This window comes from Cotesia glomerata, linkage group LG2 (assembly GCF_020080835.1).
Source record: "Cotesia glomerata isolate CgM1 linkage group LG2, MPM_Cglom_v2.3, whole genome shotgun sequence".
In the NCBI taxonomy this organism is placed as follows: domain Eukaryota; kingdom Metazoa; phylum Arthropoda; class Insecta; order Hymenoptera; family Braconidae; genus Cotesia; species Cotesia glomerata.
In genome coordinates this window covers 24,004,978-24,023,066 of record NC_058159.1, presented here as the reverse complement: position 1 = coordinate 24,023,066, position 18,089 = coordinate 24,004,978, and the positions used below count along the sequence as shown (strand labels likewise).

The 18,089-nt window shown below is 31.2% G+C and overlaps 1 protein-coding gene across 4 annotated transcripts in view; it reads right to left on the bottom strand.

Moving 5' to 3' along the window:
- Window positions 1-6,166, bottom strand: part of LOC123259908 (potassium voltage-gated channel protein Shal) — a 187,998-nt gene extending 181,832 nt beyond the window's left edge. For 2 of the 4 annotated variants that reach the window (XM_044720720.1, XM_044720721.1), the window contains exon 1: window positions 3,170-6,166. In XM_044720720.1, coding sequence (XP_044576655.1) covers window positions 3,170-4,284 — 1,115 coding nt within the window. In that variant the 5' untranslated portion in view covers window positions 4,285-6,166. The remainder of the gene's footprint in view (window positions 1-3,169) is intronic. The other 2 variants (XM_044720718.1, XM_044720719.1) reach the window with 1 other exon arrangement.
- Window positions 6,167-18,089: the final 11,923 nt, after the last annotated feature.

Sequence of the window (18,089 nt, the reverse complement as noted above, 5' to 3'; positions counted from 1 at the left end):
GTCACCGTGTGTGTGTGTGTGTGTGTGTGTGTGTGTGTGTGTGTGTGTAAATCTCTCATAACTTTTGAATGGATCATCCGATTCGATCGAAATAAGCGGCGTTCTGAAGAATTCCTTTGCCCCTATAATTCTGATACTAATTTACAAAATGTGAGTCGATCAATTTTGAGAAATCTCAAAAATAAAATTTTCAAAAATTCGTTTTTTTGAAATATCTTTTAAACGGCTTAACCGATCAATTCCAAAAACTAATCAGCTCTTAACCTTAGAAAACCACGTCGATTGCCACCAACTCGGTCAAAATCGGTTGATTTGTTCGTGAGATATCGTTGTCGAAAAAAATTTTTTTTTCAGAATTTCTATAAAATTTTTAGTTTGACCAGTTTACGCTTAAAGATTTTTCAAAGAACTCAAAAAACTGCGTTGAATGCTGTAAACCGCGAGAAAATCGGTTAATTCATTCAAAAGTTATTGCGGATTGAAAATTCAAAAAATAGTGTTCTATAAAACTTGCATTAGCCTTTTGAGCTCGAAGAGCTCAAAAGCACCGAACAGCGTTTTATTTGAGCTCGGAGAGCTCAAAATTATACAAAAATTATATTTTTGAGCTTGAAGAGCTTAAAAAATAAGTGAATTGTTGAGCACTTACACTGTAAAAAAAGCGGTGTTAAAATGGACTCATTTTATCACCGCTATGTAACACCTGTGTATTAACACCGGTGTAGCGGTGCTCTTTTGCGGTGTTAAAAATTCGGTGTTAAACCGGTGTAATATCGGTGTTAAACCGGTGTAATACCGGTGTGACAGTAGAATAAATTTACACCGTATCGGAGTATGAATATTACATGATCCATAAAACACAATTAATATTCAATATTTATCAAAATGAAACAAGTAAGATTTATTTAAGAATTTTCAATTTATAAAATTATGCAGAAATCGATTTAATGAATGTTATACAACAAGTTAAATAGTATTTACAATATTAAATGTTTAGGAACAATATAATAATTACTTTTATCGTAACCTTGATGTTTCTCACAATATAATGGATGTTTTAAACATGACAAATCTACAGCTGTGCAAAAATAAATTATCTATATGAAAATCATTTAAAAAACGTTCAAAATTGTCTTGGCTTCGCCTCGGCCGACAATTACATGTGATCTGAGACATTTCTTACTTTACTTCCCTAGGTGTGTAATATACTATTAAATAAATGTAACTTAATAAATTTAACAATAACTAATTTCAATTTCCCCATCTAGCACTTGCAAGTTTACTTTTGTTTTTCAATTGTTATTTTATCTGTCCCCCTCACCATCATGTAATAATGTAATAATATTATTTGATTCAATACATCTAATAAATTTAATATTATATCTTTTATATCTTTAATGTATATTGTCGCTTGGCGTAAAATGAATAAATAAATAAATAAATAATAATATATAAATTTTTTTTTGCAAGTAACTGTTCTTTGCAATAGTAATATTGGGTTATTTACATTACTATCTAATTATTAATTCAATATAAATTTTGTATTATTTTGGTAAAAATTTCTATCAAAGTTATTATAAATTACTTTTCTTTGTTGTATTAATGTCTGTTTACTGAATTCAGTTCATAGTTTTTTTTTTCCATACATTTTTGAAAGAATTAAAAGATTTTTGTAATGAACTCATTTCAAAGTCATATTTGTTTTGAAATATCGATACCCCCGCTCTTAGATGTCGTAATCTACAAAACTTGACAACTTAACTTTTTTTGAGCAATAAAATCTTTATAATGTCATTCAGCTCAAGTTAAAATTTTACAGATTAAATCGTTAAATAACTTTTTTTAAATAAATATTATAATCCGTAAAATCTTATCTAGAAACAATCTCAATATTGAATAGTTTTGATTATCTGTTGAACAATTTTCCGAATGTGAGGTATAAAATTTTAAGACATTGGTATCAATATGACTTTAAGGGACAATTTTATGATGAAATAATTTTTTTTTGTATGAGAATATTTAATTTGCAGTTTTCCCATTTCAAAACAAACATGGAAAAAAATTACAGAAATGATTATGTAAAAAATCACACAGCCATTTTATGTCATATTTACAAACAATAACTATTTAATTTACAAGAATGAATCAGCAAAAATAACATACCCGGGGAAAAAAAAAAATTTATATAATTCATAATTTTCCAATGTAAAATTCACAAATTTTATTATTGTATTGTCTTTTCTATTACTTTAAGTAAACCATCTGACAATTCAAAAAGTCAATTAAATTTCAGTCACCATACTTTGAAATGAGGTAGCCATAAATTTTTTCTCCAATTTGACATCGATACTGCCATTCAAATACGACGTATCTCACATTTAGAAAATTTTACAACAGACGGTAAAAACAGTTTATTTTCAACATTGATTAAATGGGATTCAACGGATGAAAATATTTATTTAAAAATAGTTATTAAACTATTTGACCTTTAAATTTTTAATATGACTTGCATAATATTGTTATGATTCTATTTTTCAAAAAAAGTCAATATGTCAAATTTTGTCGAATACACTGATAGAAGGATTTGTTTGTAGTTAAAAATATTTGTTAATATTTAATAAATCATTTATTAAAGACCACTTTTTAGTCCTTAACAAATATTTCTTAATATTTAAAAAGATTTATTAATATTTAATAAATGAATATCAGATTTATTAAGAAGGGTTTACATTTTTCCTCTCTCTCGCCCTCTATTGGACAAACGAAAGTATCTCTGTCATACTTGTACAACAAATGGAATCTTAAAACGCATTTTATGCATAAATAAATGAAAATTTTCCAAAAAAGCGCTTCGCTCTTCGATAGATAATTTAATTATCTATCGAAGAGCGAAGCGTTTTTTTTCGAAATTTTATCACATACATGAGAAAAACACGTTTGAAAATCAACTATAAACCGCTCTTAAATACAAACAAATCATTTTAAATACTATTTGTTTAATACTAAAAAGTGGTCTCTAATAAATGATTTGTTAAATATTTTTACCTATAAACAAATCCTTCTATCAGTGTACGACGTAGTAGAATAGCAATATCGATATTTGTCTTTAATTATTTCAGACTTAAAACTGTTAACCCATAAAAAACTCTAAAAAACGACTGTAACTTACCCAAGCGTGGTCATAGTGACAATAGTGTACCAGAAAGCAGCAGGTATTGATGTGAAATTGGTGCCCTCGACATTCTTCTCGGCATAAAACATAACGGTGGCAAAAATAATGATGGCCATGGCAAGAGAGAACACAAGGAACCCAAGTTCAGAGGCGCACGACTTAAGCGTGTACCCAAGAATCCTCAGCCCCTGGGAGTGCCGAGAGAACTTGAAGATCCGAAAGACCCGGAAGACTCGCAAAGTAACAAATGCACCGGATACGTCATCGTTGTCGGTGATACCAAGGCCAATGTAGTACGGCAGAATGGCCACCACGTCGATAATCGACATCACTGACCTCGCAAACTTGCACCTGCTAGGTGCCGCGAACAACCTTAGAAGGTACTCCGCGGTGAAGATCATGACACAGGCTGTGTCCAGGCAGAAGAATACAATCTTGTACCTCTCTCCACAAGAAAGAGTTCCGGCTCTTCCAGGCCTCGACCCGCAGGGGACTGTTTCCACGACGTTCGCCAGGACACTCACCGCAATAAAGAATCCAGTGACGTAATAGAAGACCAGAGCTGCGGTGGAGATGTGGGGGTTCTCGAATGCCCGCCACATTTTCTGTCTGATGTCCGTCAGCTGCTGGAGGTTCTGCTCCCCGTTTTCGCTGAGCTTGTCGTCCATCAGCCTCTCAGCGTTTTCGCGCTTGCGGTCGCGGTAGTCCTCGTAACAACAGTCCCCAATAACGTCAGGGAGAATGCCGAAAAACGCGAGCTCCTCGTCATAGCTAGTCAGACACTCGTGCTTCGGGTAGTGGAGCTTTCCCGTTCTGTAATAGTTTAATATATGTCGAAATATATCCGGGTCCCTGTCGAAGAAGTACTCTTTGCTGTCCTCGTCATAGAAGAACTCGCGTTCGTTCGAACCGAGGAGAGTGTCGGGATACTTCTCGAGGGTGTTGCGCCACGTCTCGAAACGACGACCACTGACATTTATAAGGAGCTTCTCGTCATCAGCTTTTCGTCTGTCTTTGGGGATCGGCGGCGGTGGTAGTGGGTGGGTGGCTATCGGCACCCATCCTATCGCCGCCGCGCGGGCAAACGGCAGCCAGGCTGCCACCGAGGCCATGTTTGACGGTGGAATTATTTATTCTACGTTTTTGTTTATTTTTTTCGTCCACTCTTTATTGGAGTGGTTAATTTGTTTCTTTCACTCTCTTTTTTTTTTACTGTATTATTAACAATTATTATTATTTTTATTTGTGACTAACAGTTAAGCAAGTTGAGGTTAGTCATGGTTTTTATCTACTTTAATTCTTGAAGAATTTAATTTTTTATAAATAATTATTAATAAATTTTATTTGTAAAATAATTTAATTTTTAAAAAATTTTTTATAAATAATGGTATGTTATATTTCCATTGTATTCTTCAGAGCCTTCAGAGCTTGATAAAGTCTAAATAAATCTAGACAAAACGTCGCGAATTCAACAAGAGTTTAATTGTCTTGACTACAATAATTCAAAGTACCCGTGATCTGAATTAAATTGTATTATATCTGAAGACGATCTCATTATTATTGTGATAATTAAAATGGAGTCACTAACACCACGTCACAGTCACCCTTGATCACTATATCTTAACACACCGACCACTGATCTTAACAACAACTTTTGGCAAAATATCTTCAACTACTTGTTCAATTAATTGTAAAAATCGGGTGGATATTATTATAATAATTAATTTTATTAGAGTGATAGTGATGCCGACGCCGACAAGGACGGGCAGAAATCCTTGAGCCGCGGCCCGGCATCCTCCGAAGAAATGAATCCTCCCTTTTCTTCTTCAGTGAAAACCCGACTGCACTCACGAGGCTGTCGACAACCTCGAGTGGAAACGTGACAGGAACAGCCGCACACGCGGCATTTTCACCGCCGGGCGATCACGCCTTGGCAACGTGCCCTCCATCGTCATCATCGGCATCCTCTTCCTCTTGGGTGACCTCGTCATCGCGCCACCACCGATCACTATTGTACGAAAAATCTAGTCAAATTCGGATCTGATTCAGCACACCAACAAAGTCCACAAATATTTGACAGTAAAACCTATCGCTTATCAGTTCCCTCTTTCCTTATTAATTATAAATATCTGACATTAGATTCTTTGCTATACATTATATCTTATATAAAAAAAAATTGTTATCTGGACACACGAGCTCGGCACACGGTTTCATTCTCGGTCAGCATGTCTGCCCACTTGCCACTTGCCACTTGTTTTTCTCTAGGCCTGCCAAAATTAGCTGGTACACAAACCCACCCGATATATATTTATTTATATCTATATATACGACCAGTCAGAAGAAGACTCTACTTAAAATTCACTAAATTTAATGTAAATTAATAGCTAATTAAAATAAAAGGATTGAAGTTTTACAAATCACAAATGACGAAGCTGTCGCCCGGATCTAGCCTTGACCGAGGCATGATTAACCTGGGGTCCACCTTCGTCCTGGCAAATCAGCCTCTCGAATCAAAAATCAACACCCGTGTCTCGTAAACCAGGACAATAAATTGTCTATGATTTGATAAAATAAAATAAAATTGAGAGTATAAATAAAGCGGCTTCGTACTCTCGAGACAGAGCTTTCGACTCACGGTGCTTTCGCCAGCCCGTGGGAGATCTTACTGACGCAGAGCCGGATAGGAGAGACGAGCGCGCGCGTAAAAGACCCGAGGTTCTCACTTTTCTGCGCCTCCTTCTCCTCCACGGGTCTTCTTCACCACCACCACCGAGCTACACTACTTCCACTACGGTCTACGCTGCTTGCGTTGGTGCTGGTACCGCTGCCACCTCTACTGCAAGCTCTAGCTCCGGCTCTTATCTGACTTCATCCTGGTCGCTCCTCCAGCTTTTTCACAACCAAATTCTACTTTGGTTTACGGACTCGTAAATAAATTAATTGCATATAAATAATTTTAATCACGTGATTAAATTTAGTATATAAATTTTGAAAATTTATTATATTTTTATAAATAGATGTCGGATTTTTTTTTTTTGATAAATTGATGAAGAAATTTTTATTTCTAATATAGAGATTGATTGAAAATTTTTTTTGAATAATTAAAAGTGGATAATTTTAAATAGAAGCTCGAGTTTATTGTATCGGTAATAAAGCAGAAGCAGTACGGAGTGAAAAAGCACGCTGGCAACCTCATAGAACACGTTCCCGTGGCGAACCAAAGCGCTGCTGAACACAACTTTCAGCTGTACCTAGCCAAACTCCAAATTGATTTTTACGAGCCGGGGGCGCAGTGGCGACGCACCGCGTCTCGACGCCGCAACGATTCCGTTACCTGGGCAACACGAGGCACTGAGTGACGTCATGCGCCGCCACCCGGTTTTACACATCATCCGGTACTCTACTCATCCTATCCTCTGTGCTTTGTCTCTCTCCTTTTGCTTCTGCTTTATCCTCCTACTCGATGGTATGGTACACATATTCGGATCCGTTTAAGATGAGAGCTTTTGCCTGATTCTGATATGAGCTTCATTACATCCCATTGCATTATATTCCAGGAGTAAAGATCAACCTGATCTACTCTGATCTTTATATTCCATCGAAAATCTTTATCGAGCCAATATGTTAATTCATTAGCACACAAAAAAAATTGAATGATTACTATTATTGCTATTGTTTTTTTGTAATAGTTACTCGTCTTGGAATGTTATTTACTAAAATTTTATTAAGGTAATTGATACTATCGCGATAGTAATAGTTACAATCACAATAGTAATAGTTACCATCACGATAATAGTCGTAGCTACCATCCTTAGAATTATAGAATTTGAAATATACTTGTATTGTTTGATCAATTCGTTTTTCAACAAACAAAAATGTTATTCGATCTTCAAGAACACTGTTAAAAATTTTTGTAAATTTAATAACTTTTTAGTATACAAAAATATTTTTAAATTAAATATCGAATCTATAAAAAAAATTATTTATGCATGATAATATTAAGATAGGCGTGCAGTAGCTTATCAAATCCGGCCCTTGCTTACCAAAGCACTAGACCGCGTTCGAGCCCGGCGTACACTTATAAATATTTTCAATATTTAAGTTTATTATTCTGCTCAGCCCAAAAAAAAAAGTTTGGAAAATCCAAAAGTGCACGCCTCATAATCTCATCACAATAAAATTGATTGAAATAAAATATAAAAAGCAAAATAATAAAAAACAGAAAACTCTGCTATGGTTTAGTGGCGCCATAATTCTAAGGTGAGGAAAAAGAATACTATTATAAAATGTATAGATAGATATACAAAAAAATCCACAGTCATATATTAGTTTTTTATAAATAATAATTTAAAGACAATGAATTGAACGATCATATTAATTGAGAAAGTCCATCGTGTGTTACTTTATATAATAAAAAAAAGTTTTTCCGGTACGATCATTTTTTCGACCAATTTCCCTACCACATACACCCATCCATACACGGAAGACCAGAAAAGATTATGTTTGATGTTATTACTTACTATGTTAAACAAAAAAATTGTTATTGAAATATATTTTATGTGCCTGACAAATCATTCGACTTGATATAAGTGTACTCATATTAACCTGTACGTGCGATATAAATAACAAAAAATCAATTTCAGTTTCGAGAAAAGTGCTTTTTTAAAAATGTCGAGAGTAGAGCACAACCTCAATGCTTCGCTCATGAGGCGTGCAAAAAAACGAGTTTAACCACAAAATATTTACTCCCTACAGTAGTCGATCATGACCTTAGTAGTTTATGCGACCTTAAACAAATTAAAAAAAATAAATTATTAAGATATTGTCTTGTAAGTTTAAAATCTTTCGTTGACTAAACTTACAAAATTAACGATAAAATTAGTAAATTTTATTGTAATTTTAAGAAGGGTTTACACTTTTTTCTCTCTCACCCTCTATTGGTCAAACGGAAGTATCTCTGTCATACTTGTACAACAAATGGAATCATAAAAACCATTTTATACATAAATAAATGAAAATTTTCAGCGCTTCGCTCTTCGATAGATAATTAAATTATCTATCGAAGAGCGAAGCGTTTTTTTCGAAATTATATCTTGTGCATGAACAAAACTGTTTGAAAATTAACTATCAACAGCTCTTAATAAAAATTTTGTAATCTTAATACATGTTTACGCAATTTTAGGAGATATCATGAGATTTTTATTACTTTTAACACAGAGCCGTGTTACTTTACATTTACACATGAATTGTGTTGAATTACCACTAAGTTTGAGTAAAAAAGTCATCAACATAAATTTTTGTGTTGAATTTGACGAAAAATTTTTTACTGTGTTTGGTAATTGTAACTATTACTTTAATAACGTATCAACCAATATTATTCCAAAGCTAGTAACTATCACAAACGTACGATAATTACAATAATTTAATTTTCTCCGAGCATGATTACAGTTAGATTGGTCTCATAATTATTGCATAAGACCCCATTAAAGCTCTGTTCATCATCAATGCTTAACTTTTGTGATCTCGGTCTCTTTTGAATTCCTCTACGCTGTTATAATTAACGATGGTATTACAAAGTGGATGACATATTTGACTGGTTTAACATAAATGTAATGCAAACATTGATCTTTGTAGTATTATATTTATATACTTTTTTTTTGTTCCAGCATACTTGGCTACTCCATTTAATAACAAAGTAACTGAAATATCTAAAATTTTTTCAAATTTGCCTTATGACAAAAAGGTTTACATTTTAAATTGATGAATAATTTAAATTAGACATAGATATACTACGAAAATATTTAAAAGAGAAAAAACATCAGATTATTTACTTAAAATACATAGAAATTTATCAATATTAGAAAAAAACAGGTCTAAGAATTTTGCAGACTTAAGCAAAACTTAACAGATACGAAGAGATCTAAGGAACTTCAATGAGATTAATAGATATGCTCATGTCTACTTAAATCTGCATGTCCCGATGTCGAGATATAATTACTTTTAAACGATTCTTAATGAAAAAGTTTGTCGACATAGTTATATCTAAGCAGATATGGAAAAGTAAGTTTATGTCTATAAGAAAAGGAACACTAATAGTAGGAAAAAGAACACCAGGAAAATAAACACTAACAATAGAAAAAGGAACAGGAAACAGAACATTGAATAGCAATAGAAGAATAAAAGGAAAAAGAACACCACTAATAGGAAAAGCAAAAGTAAGAATAATAAAAGGAACACTAATTATAGGAAAACTGACACATACAAAAGGAAAAAGAACACTAACAATAAAAAATCGGAATAAAAAGATTGACCTGCAGACCGTCCCTGGAACTTCCCGCTTTTTTTGAACTTGAACCGCTTGAAAATCTTTCAATCAGTTTATTTTTAGGCTCTTCGAGTTCAAAAATTTGAGCATTGTTTCAGATCAAAATCTTTTGGAAATTTTCAAATAGTAATGTTTTTTAAACGCATTGTTCGATTTATAATTTTTTGTCACTATTAAATACACTTTTCTATGCATAAAAAAAATGTGTAAGATTTTGAGTCGATTAATCAAAGTATCTAAAAGTTATCTCAAAAAAACATTTCTTTTAGAAATTTTTCTAAAAATAGTCAAAAAAAGTATTGAGTTGATTAGCTGAAGAGTTTGAAAGTTATTTAGAAAAAACTTAACAAAAAGTTGCTTTTTCGGTTTTTATTTTTTGAATATCGATACTGCCATTCTAATACGTCGTATCCCACAAAATTTGACATATTGACTTTTTTTGAAAAATAGAATCATAACAATATTATGCAAGTTACATTAAAAATATAAAGGTCAAATAGTTTAATAACTATTTCTAAATAAATATTTTCATCCGTTGAATTCCATTAAATCAATGTTAAAAATGAACTGTTTTTACCGTCTGCTATAAAATTTTCTAAATGTGGGATACGACGTATTAGAATGACAGTATCGATATGTATCTTTGAAACGGCTGCAAAGATTGACGTTAAAATCTAAAATCTCAGATCTAGGTCTCAAAAACACTTTTGAATGTCGTATCGCTCTTCCTAACCGGTTAATTTATTCTGAAGATATCATCCTCACATACACACACACGCAAGGCCAGAGGTCCAGCCAGGAATAATTTGAACCACATCCTAAGACCTCAAAACATGGAGATCTGATAAAAACTTATTCTAAAAGTCGAACCGAAATTAATAACTCGCTACTTTTGAAAATTATCAATTTTCATAAATCGGTAAGTTAAAAAAAACACTCATACAATTATATCTTGTAATAAATAATTAGATCCAACAATTTTTTTTTTTCGGTTACTGTTGTATCTAATTTAGGTATAAATATATCTCATCAGGTTTAATAATATCTTCCCAAATATAATCTTTGCACAAAAAATATGACTTTTACTCATCAGATCTGATGTTTTCTAGCTAGCTATAATTTGATGACATTTGAACAACTATTATTCACAGTCTACAGAAGTTATTGGTAATATGACGGTCGATCATTTTCCTTTCACGTTCACGAGGGTGCGCGTAGAGGAAATAGTATAAAAAATAAAAGAAAAAAGGAAACTATGATAAAAGAATAAAAAAAGAAACGTCATCGTAAAAAAAATAAAACCCTTCAGAATATTCTCAGTTACTCTTCGGTTCAAATCCCTAATGACTTGCCTCTTTTTCATCAGCATCTCCCTCTCTGTTTATGCTTCCCTCGCTTCCTTTTACCGAGTTGAGCTCTAGGTATTTTTTATATCGGTTGTTATATATCTCTGACATTCAGTGAACCCTGACGCAAATTTTTTTACTGGTTAAATTATATGTATTTTTTTGTCGAGTTATTGATGAGTTATTTTTTGTGCTGGCATCATTTACATTGTAATAGGTTTCAATTGAAAGAGATTAATTCGTCTGGTTGTGCTTATATCAGCTACTGGGCTTTTGTGGTGGATGCCAGATATTTCGGAATTGGAATCGCGGTGATGATGCGCTTCTTTGAGGAAAATAAGTGAGTAAATAATAAAAATAAAAGATACTTAGACCGCTAATGAACACCGCTGGTACAAACTCCCCGACTACGAGTGGGTTTTCATCCTGGCTGCAATACCTGCTGGAGGGTCACGAGGCACTGGCTCAAACACCACTTTAAGCTCCACCAATTGCAAAGCTCCGAATTATACGAGTACTTTTTTCTTTGTTATTTACTTTTTAATTCAGGGTGTATTTTTCTGCTTGTGCTAAAGGTCTTTACTGTTTTTGGATGTTTTTAGAGATGAACCACATTTTTTTAATAATTATTTCATTAGATAATTAAAAATTCATCTTTTATATTGAAAATTATATTAAAATTTTTAGAAACAGATGAAAAAAATTATAGTTTTAAAAAGTAAAGAACACATTTCAATTAATCAAACTAAAAAATTGAAAAATAATAATGAGTGATTTTTAATGAGTTTAAATTAAAAATAGAATGGTTGACAGAAAAAAATTAATTTTATTTGTAAAAAAAAAGCTTAAGGTGCTTGATATGAATCATTTTAAATTGTTTATTGTTATAAATTTGTAAAAGTATAATTTAAAAAATGTCTGGAAAGTACCCCACACTTTTTTATAATAAAATAAAATTTTTTGTTGATCACTCTATTCTTATTTCAAACTTATTAAAAATAATTCAAAATTATTTTCCACGTTATATTTTGATTTGTTATTAAAATATGTTTTCTATTTTTTAAACTATTTATTATTTCCAAGTTTTTTAGTATAAAAAAAAATAGAATTGTAAGATTTTAATATTTTAACTTAGTTAAAAAAACATACATAATTTACTGTCATTCTATGCATGTTGTATGTTTAACTTACATGTAAAATTAGCCATTCTTTTCTTCTGATTATTGTGATCAGGATACTCGAATAAAATTGTTAAATTATTGTATTATCATCGGTCGTTGATACGCATGCAAATTTTGAAATTAATCAGGCATTTTAAAGTCGGATAAAATAGCTTCTAAAGATTCTATATTAACTTAAATAGATACATATGGGGTATTCCATGCCAAATCGACCACTTTTGAACTCGACCCTTTTAGATTTAGCTGAAACTTTATCATTCTTTTCTACCTTTTGAAAGACGTTTTTGAGAATTTTTTCAAATTTTTTTGTCCAACCCAAAAAAGTTATGAATTTTTCAAAAAAATGGCTTTTTTATTTTCAAATAGCCATAACTTTTTTTGATATTGACCTTTGGGTACCCTTTTTTTTTTTTAATTTTTGTTTTTGAATGAACTCTTCGAAAAAATACACAAAAAAAAATTAAATATGATCAATTCTATAAAATAATCGGTTTTTTTGAGCAAAATCGTTATTTTTTCATAGTTGCTCACTTTTTTTTTTTATTTTTTTTTCTCAAAAAAAACTTCAATCAATTTGACAACTATTCCCGCTCATCCCAGGCAGGGCCGATTTTTTTTATTTAATTGAAAAAAAAATTTTTTTTTTATTTTAGAAAATTTGACAATTTTTTTTCAATTAAATAAAAAAATATAATAAAAAATTAGCCCTGCCCGGGATGAGCGGGAATAGTTGTCAAATTGATTGGTTTTTTTTGAGAAAAAAAAAATTAAAAAAAAAGTGAGCAACTATGATAAAATAACGATTTTGCTAAAAAAAACCGATTATTTTATAGAATTGATCATATTTAATTTTTTTTGTGTATTTTTCCGAAAAGTTCATTCAAAAACAAAAATTTTTTAAAAAAAAGGTACCCAAAGGTCAATGTCTAAAAAAGTTATGGCTATTTGAAAATAAAAAAGCCACTTTTTTGGGAAATTCATAACTTTTTTTGGGTTGGATGAAAAAATTTGAAAAAATTCTCAAAAATGTCTTTCAAGGGGTAGAAAAGAATAGAAAAGTTTCAGCTAAATCGAAAGTGGTCGATTTGGCATGGAATACCCCATATACATATAGGTCAAGTTAATATAACCGTGTGAATACTTCGAATTATCTCTAGAAATTTTATGACGTGAAACTATAAGTCTAAAAAAAGTCAACTTTCATTTTACATCAAATATCCTTATTCAAATTTAAAAATAATCGAAATAAATTTACGTAAGCTCATCTTTTCGGACTGAAGGAAAATATAAACGACACACATATTCCGATAAATTGAGTATCTGAGCGTGAGAAACCTGCGCGCTCTAGCGGCGACAATCAAACTATTCTCTCCCTTCTAATAATTTTTATTTTTCTCTGTCTTTAAAATGTTTTTAATTTTCTTTTCAATTATTTCAACATATTTTAACAACAATAAAACTTTAATAAGTCCTTCCAGATAAACTAAATGAAAACGCATTGTAATAACACGGGAGTAATTAATTAAATTTCAAAGACGTTTATTCACCCATGAATTAAATGAAATATACAGTAAACATTAGCTCGTAATTATTTGAGCTTACACTTATATTTTAATTAATTATTCAGTGTAGAATTTAGTGCAGCAACTAACTAATTATTAAGAAATTGTTCTGGTAAATAAAGTTTATTATCATAAAGTTTATGGCGTGTGTTTATATATCAGTATAGGGAGAAAATCTATTCAGCCGAGTCTTTTGAATTTACGCGACAGAGTGTAAGGGGGAATTTCCGTAGCTGTGTACTGATATGAAATAAAGAAGAAAGTAGAGAAGAGAATGAAGAAAATAAAACAAACAGTTGTACCAATGACGAGACGAGCGGTTGTGCGAACTGGGTTAACAACTTGAAGATTTAAGAGCACGGCATTGTCCCCTGTCTTGTCATCGAGACGCTAAAAAAATATGGGAACACAAGGAGAATAGGAGGAGAATACCCAGTTGAAGTGGTTGTGAGTGAAATGTTGTGTTGGACTGTCATTAATTTTGCGAGAATAACGTTTCGGCGTACAGTTCTTCGTTGTACTGCTTCATCTTACATGTTCTACCTTCCAATTTTATTCTTACGTGCTCCGTGCCATGAAAACTCTCAGTAAGCAGTAGAAGAACTCAAAACAGCGACTACAATCCGCAAAAATAATATAAAATGAAATAAAATGATAAATAACAAGCAAATTTTTTCTTCAACAGTAATTTCGTATTCTTCCACGAGGAAAAACACAGGCTGGTGTTTTAATTTCCGGACGAACAGGCGCTGAAAATGTTGTTGTAAAATTTTCCATCGTAAAACTTATACTTTAATCCACTGGATTTATAACAAAGGCACAAAATAATACCTTATATTATATAATATACTTTAGCTTAGTTTACTCGAGTTTTTTTTTTTTTTTTTAATATTTTTACAGGGAAATCTCAATAATCCGAGTAATAAAAAAGTTAATAAAGTAGTTAAACGATTGAATACGGCTCACGGAATATTTTTTTTCTCGTTTAAATTTTAAATGCTAAATTGTGAGCTGTGAAATCGGTTATTCAAAATAAAAACATAAATTTTATTAACCATTTTTGATAACGAGGTATTGTTGAATTGCTAGTTTTATTTAAATGTATAATTCTTAACTTCTGGTGTATAATTCAAGCTCGTTTAACCGAATAACGGGTAACTTGTACTATTTGACTTTTATTTTTTAAAGTATATACCATAGAGTGCTGGTAAAGTTAACTTTCCAGCTAACAACTTTTCAAAAAATTTACTGCTCATTATTTTTAACTATGGAACTTTTTTTAAACAACTTTCGTCTTTAATTAATTCTATTTAATTAAAGTGCATTTAATCCTTGCTTAATTAAGATTTTATTTCTTATTACTTATTATGGCTCTTTAAAATGTCTTTCCATACCTCAAATGGGAGGTAACGGTCTTCAGAATTTCCTTAATTTATATCCAGAAAGTTTATCGATTTAAAATTAGTTCAATTAATCATTTCGATAAAATTAACTACAGGAAAAAATTATTCATGTAAATTTGAAATATTCATTAAAAATTCATCTAATGGTGATTTCTCTAAAAATTAATTAAAAAAAAAATATAGTAAATTAATGATTTTCAATTGATTAACAAACATTTCGAAGTGTATTACTTTAATGCAATTATGATAATAACTTTTAGTGCGACCGTACGCTTCACTCAATTTTATTAAAAATCAACGATGTAAAATCAAACAGCCAACTTCGAACTTTCATAAAAAGCGCAAAAGTTATAATGAAGTGAAAATAAATAATTTAAGTATTTTTCCATCAGCTTTAATGACTTTTCCACAGAAATGAAGTGGATTTTTCAATTCAAGGAGTATAAAAAAATACCTCATGAATATGATAAAATCGAAAAACATACAACCACATTTCTGATAATTTGTGTTAGTGTATTGCTCCGCGGATCAATATTTAATAATTGTCTGTTCAAAAGGAGATTATAACTTCAAACATTTGTAGCGTATCACTTTTGGCACGCTTCATGGTATGAATTGACAGTCATTGCCTGCCTGAATGACATGTACCAATCCTCCCAGTTAATGAACTGTCATTGTACTCACTCTAAACTTTCTTTTTAAAATTTATGTTGTTATCATTTCATTCAATTTTTTTATGTTTAATGCAAAATAATTGACGAGATTACGTGTTCATTTTACCGTTGAGCTTTAGTGTATTCTTGGTTGCAAATTTACAGATTTAATAAAGTTATAACTGACGATGAATTAAATGCAGAAAAAATGTGTTTATTTTTAAAACAGGGAAAGACTGAAATAGTTATTTTCGATACATATGCGCAAAGGTAGGGATTTTGACGGCTTGAAGTGACGTCACAAGTACGAGGTCTTGATAAGAATGTATCCATAGCCTCAAACGTGTGCCTTCACTTCAAGTTTGTCAGGGTCCCTACCTTTGAGCATAAAGTATCGAACATGATTTTTTGTCATATTAGTTGCGAAAGTTGGATTTGAGAAAACAGCCTAGAATGTTCAATTACTGTTTATACTATTTAAAGGCACAAGAAATGTCACACGAGATTAAATAGCGATGGATTAAACGTATGTAAGTATATGTTGAAGTTGTTTACAAGATTCAACTGTCACTAAGATTCTTTTTGCGATTTTTCTCCACTCAGCGGAGGTTTGTCGAATTAAAAGATAATTCGACTCATCTATAGCGTATTTTAGCGTAGTCGTGCAAAAATGTAGAGACAGATAGAGAAAGAGAAGTTACTTTTCGATACTAGTGCGAGGTAAATTAACTAAACTATAGATTGCCAGAAATCATATTCTTTGCGCCCCCTGTATGTTGCTCGAAAATCCAACTTTCGCGGTTGATATGACAAAAATAATTATTTTTAACTCCGAATTAGATTAATGGGTCATTTTGGATCCGGCGCTCGAAAAAAGCCAATATTCATGATTTTTTTATCCAGAAACTATTATAGATATTAATATATAAAATTTATTCAGCTCAACAAATACATTTTTGAATAACACAAAAAATATCTAAATTTATTTTTTTGAATATTTTTAACTTCCCGCTAAGAAAATCTCAGATTTTCAAAAATCGGGAAGTTATTGGTTTTACCCCGTTTTACAAAAATCGAGTTTTCATCAGATCGCGACGTTTGAGGGTCACAGGAAGCTTCCCTGACTATCCCCGTGAGGGTGTCACTATGTCTGTATGTGTGTGTGTGTGTGTGTGTGTGTGTGTGTGTGTGTGTGTGTGTGTGTGTGTGTGTATGTAATAGGGTGTCCGTTATTTACCAAGTTGGCTATTTCCACTTAGGTATCGTCAAAATTATTTCTGTTTGACCTAAAATCAATTCTAGAAACAAAAAAAAATTTTTACGATGCCGCTTAACTTTGCCTAAATAACGATACTTTTCCCATTTAATTAACATGGGATTTTTGCACTTTTTAGCAACTAATTTTTATTTCACTCATTATACTTTTTAACTTACCAACAATGCTCGATTCTGCTTCTGTTATGATCTCTTTAGATGGAGAAATTTCCATATCGGCCCAAAAAATTCATCACAAAACCTTTTGTAAGGTCAAAATTTATTTTTATCGATTTTTCTCGTTATTTTGCTTAAACTACTTACTAATTAATTTTTATTTTGTATTTCATTTAAAGTTTCTTATTTTTTTCTTCCAAAAAAATAATTTTAATTAATAAATTATCTGAAGTCACACAGTGATTCTATGAAGGAATTAAGTACGGATTACACCGTGATTCTGTGAAGGAATTAAGTACGGTAATACGGTTATTACCAACACAAATTTAATAAAACAACTAGATATATTGTCGTATACGGTCGTTAAAGTAAATAAAAACGATAAATTAATTTTTAACTCACTGTCTATTCTCGTTGTTGTGGTTCTTTTAACGACAATATTTCATTTTTGGATAGTAAACGGAACAATCCTTAATTTATGTTATAATATTAAATTTTTAATTGTAAGGTTGAAGTGATTAGTGCAATGAATTGAAAGTGGAAAAATTGATCGGTATCCAACTAAAAAATATCTTTCTAACCGCGAGAGCTCCAATCTATTGAAAATCAAGAACTTTCATCATGAGTTTAGAAAAAAATTTACGAAAACCGATGTTTTTATTGGAAAACCTTACGGATGATATAAATAGTAATAAATTAGCTACTGATGAACAAGCTTTAAGGTTACTATTTTATTATACTAAAACGTGAAAATAACAGTGTGCGATGGATGTAAAATAACTATTGAAAAAGTTAAAAAGTTTTGGATATTTGCTCGTATTTTTATTTTAGATGACAAACGATGTATTTAAAAATTGTAAAAATTGCACGATGAATACAGAAATCTGCATAAAAATGCAGGTGTGTCCTCAAACCAACAAAAGAGCAAGAGTTTTCAATTAAATTATAAAGTTTATTTGACATAGCTCACGGCAGAGTTTTTGAAATGGTCAGCAATGATATAAAAACTTTGTAAT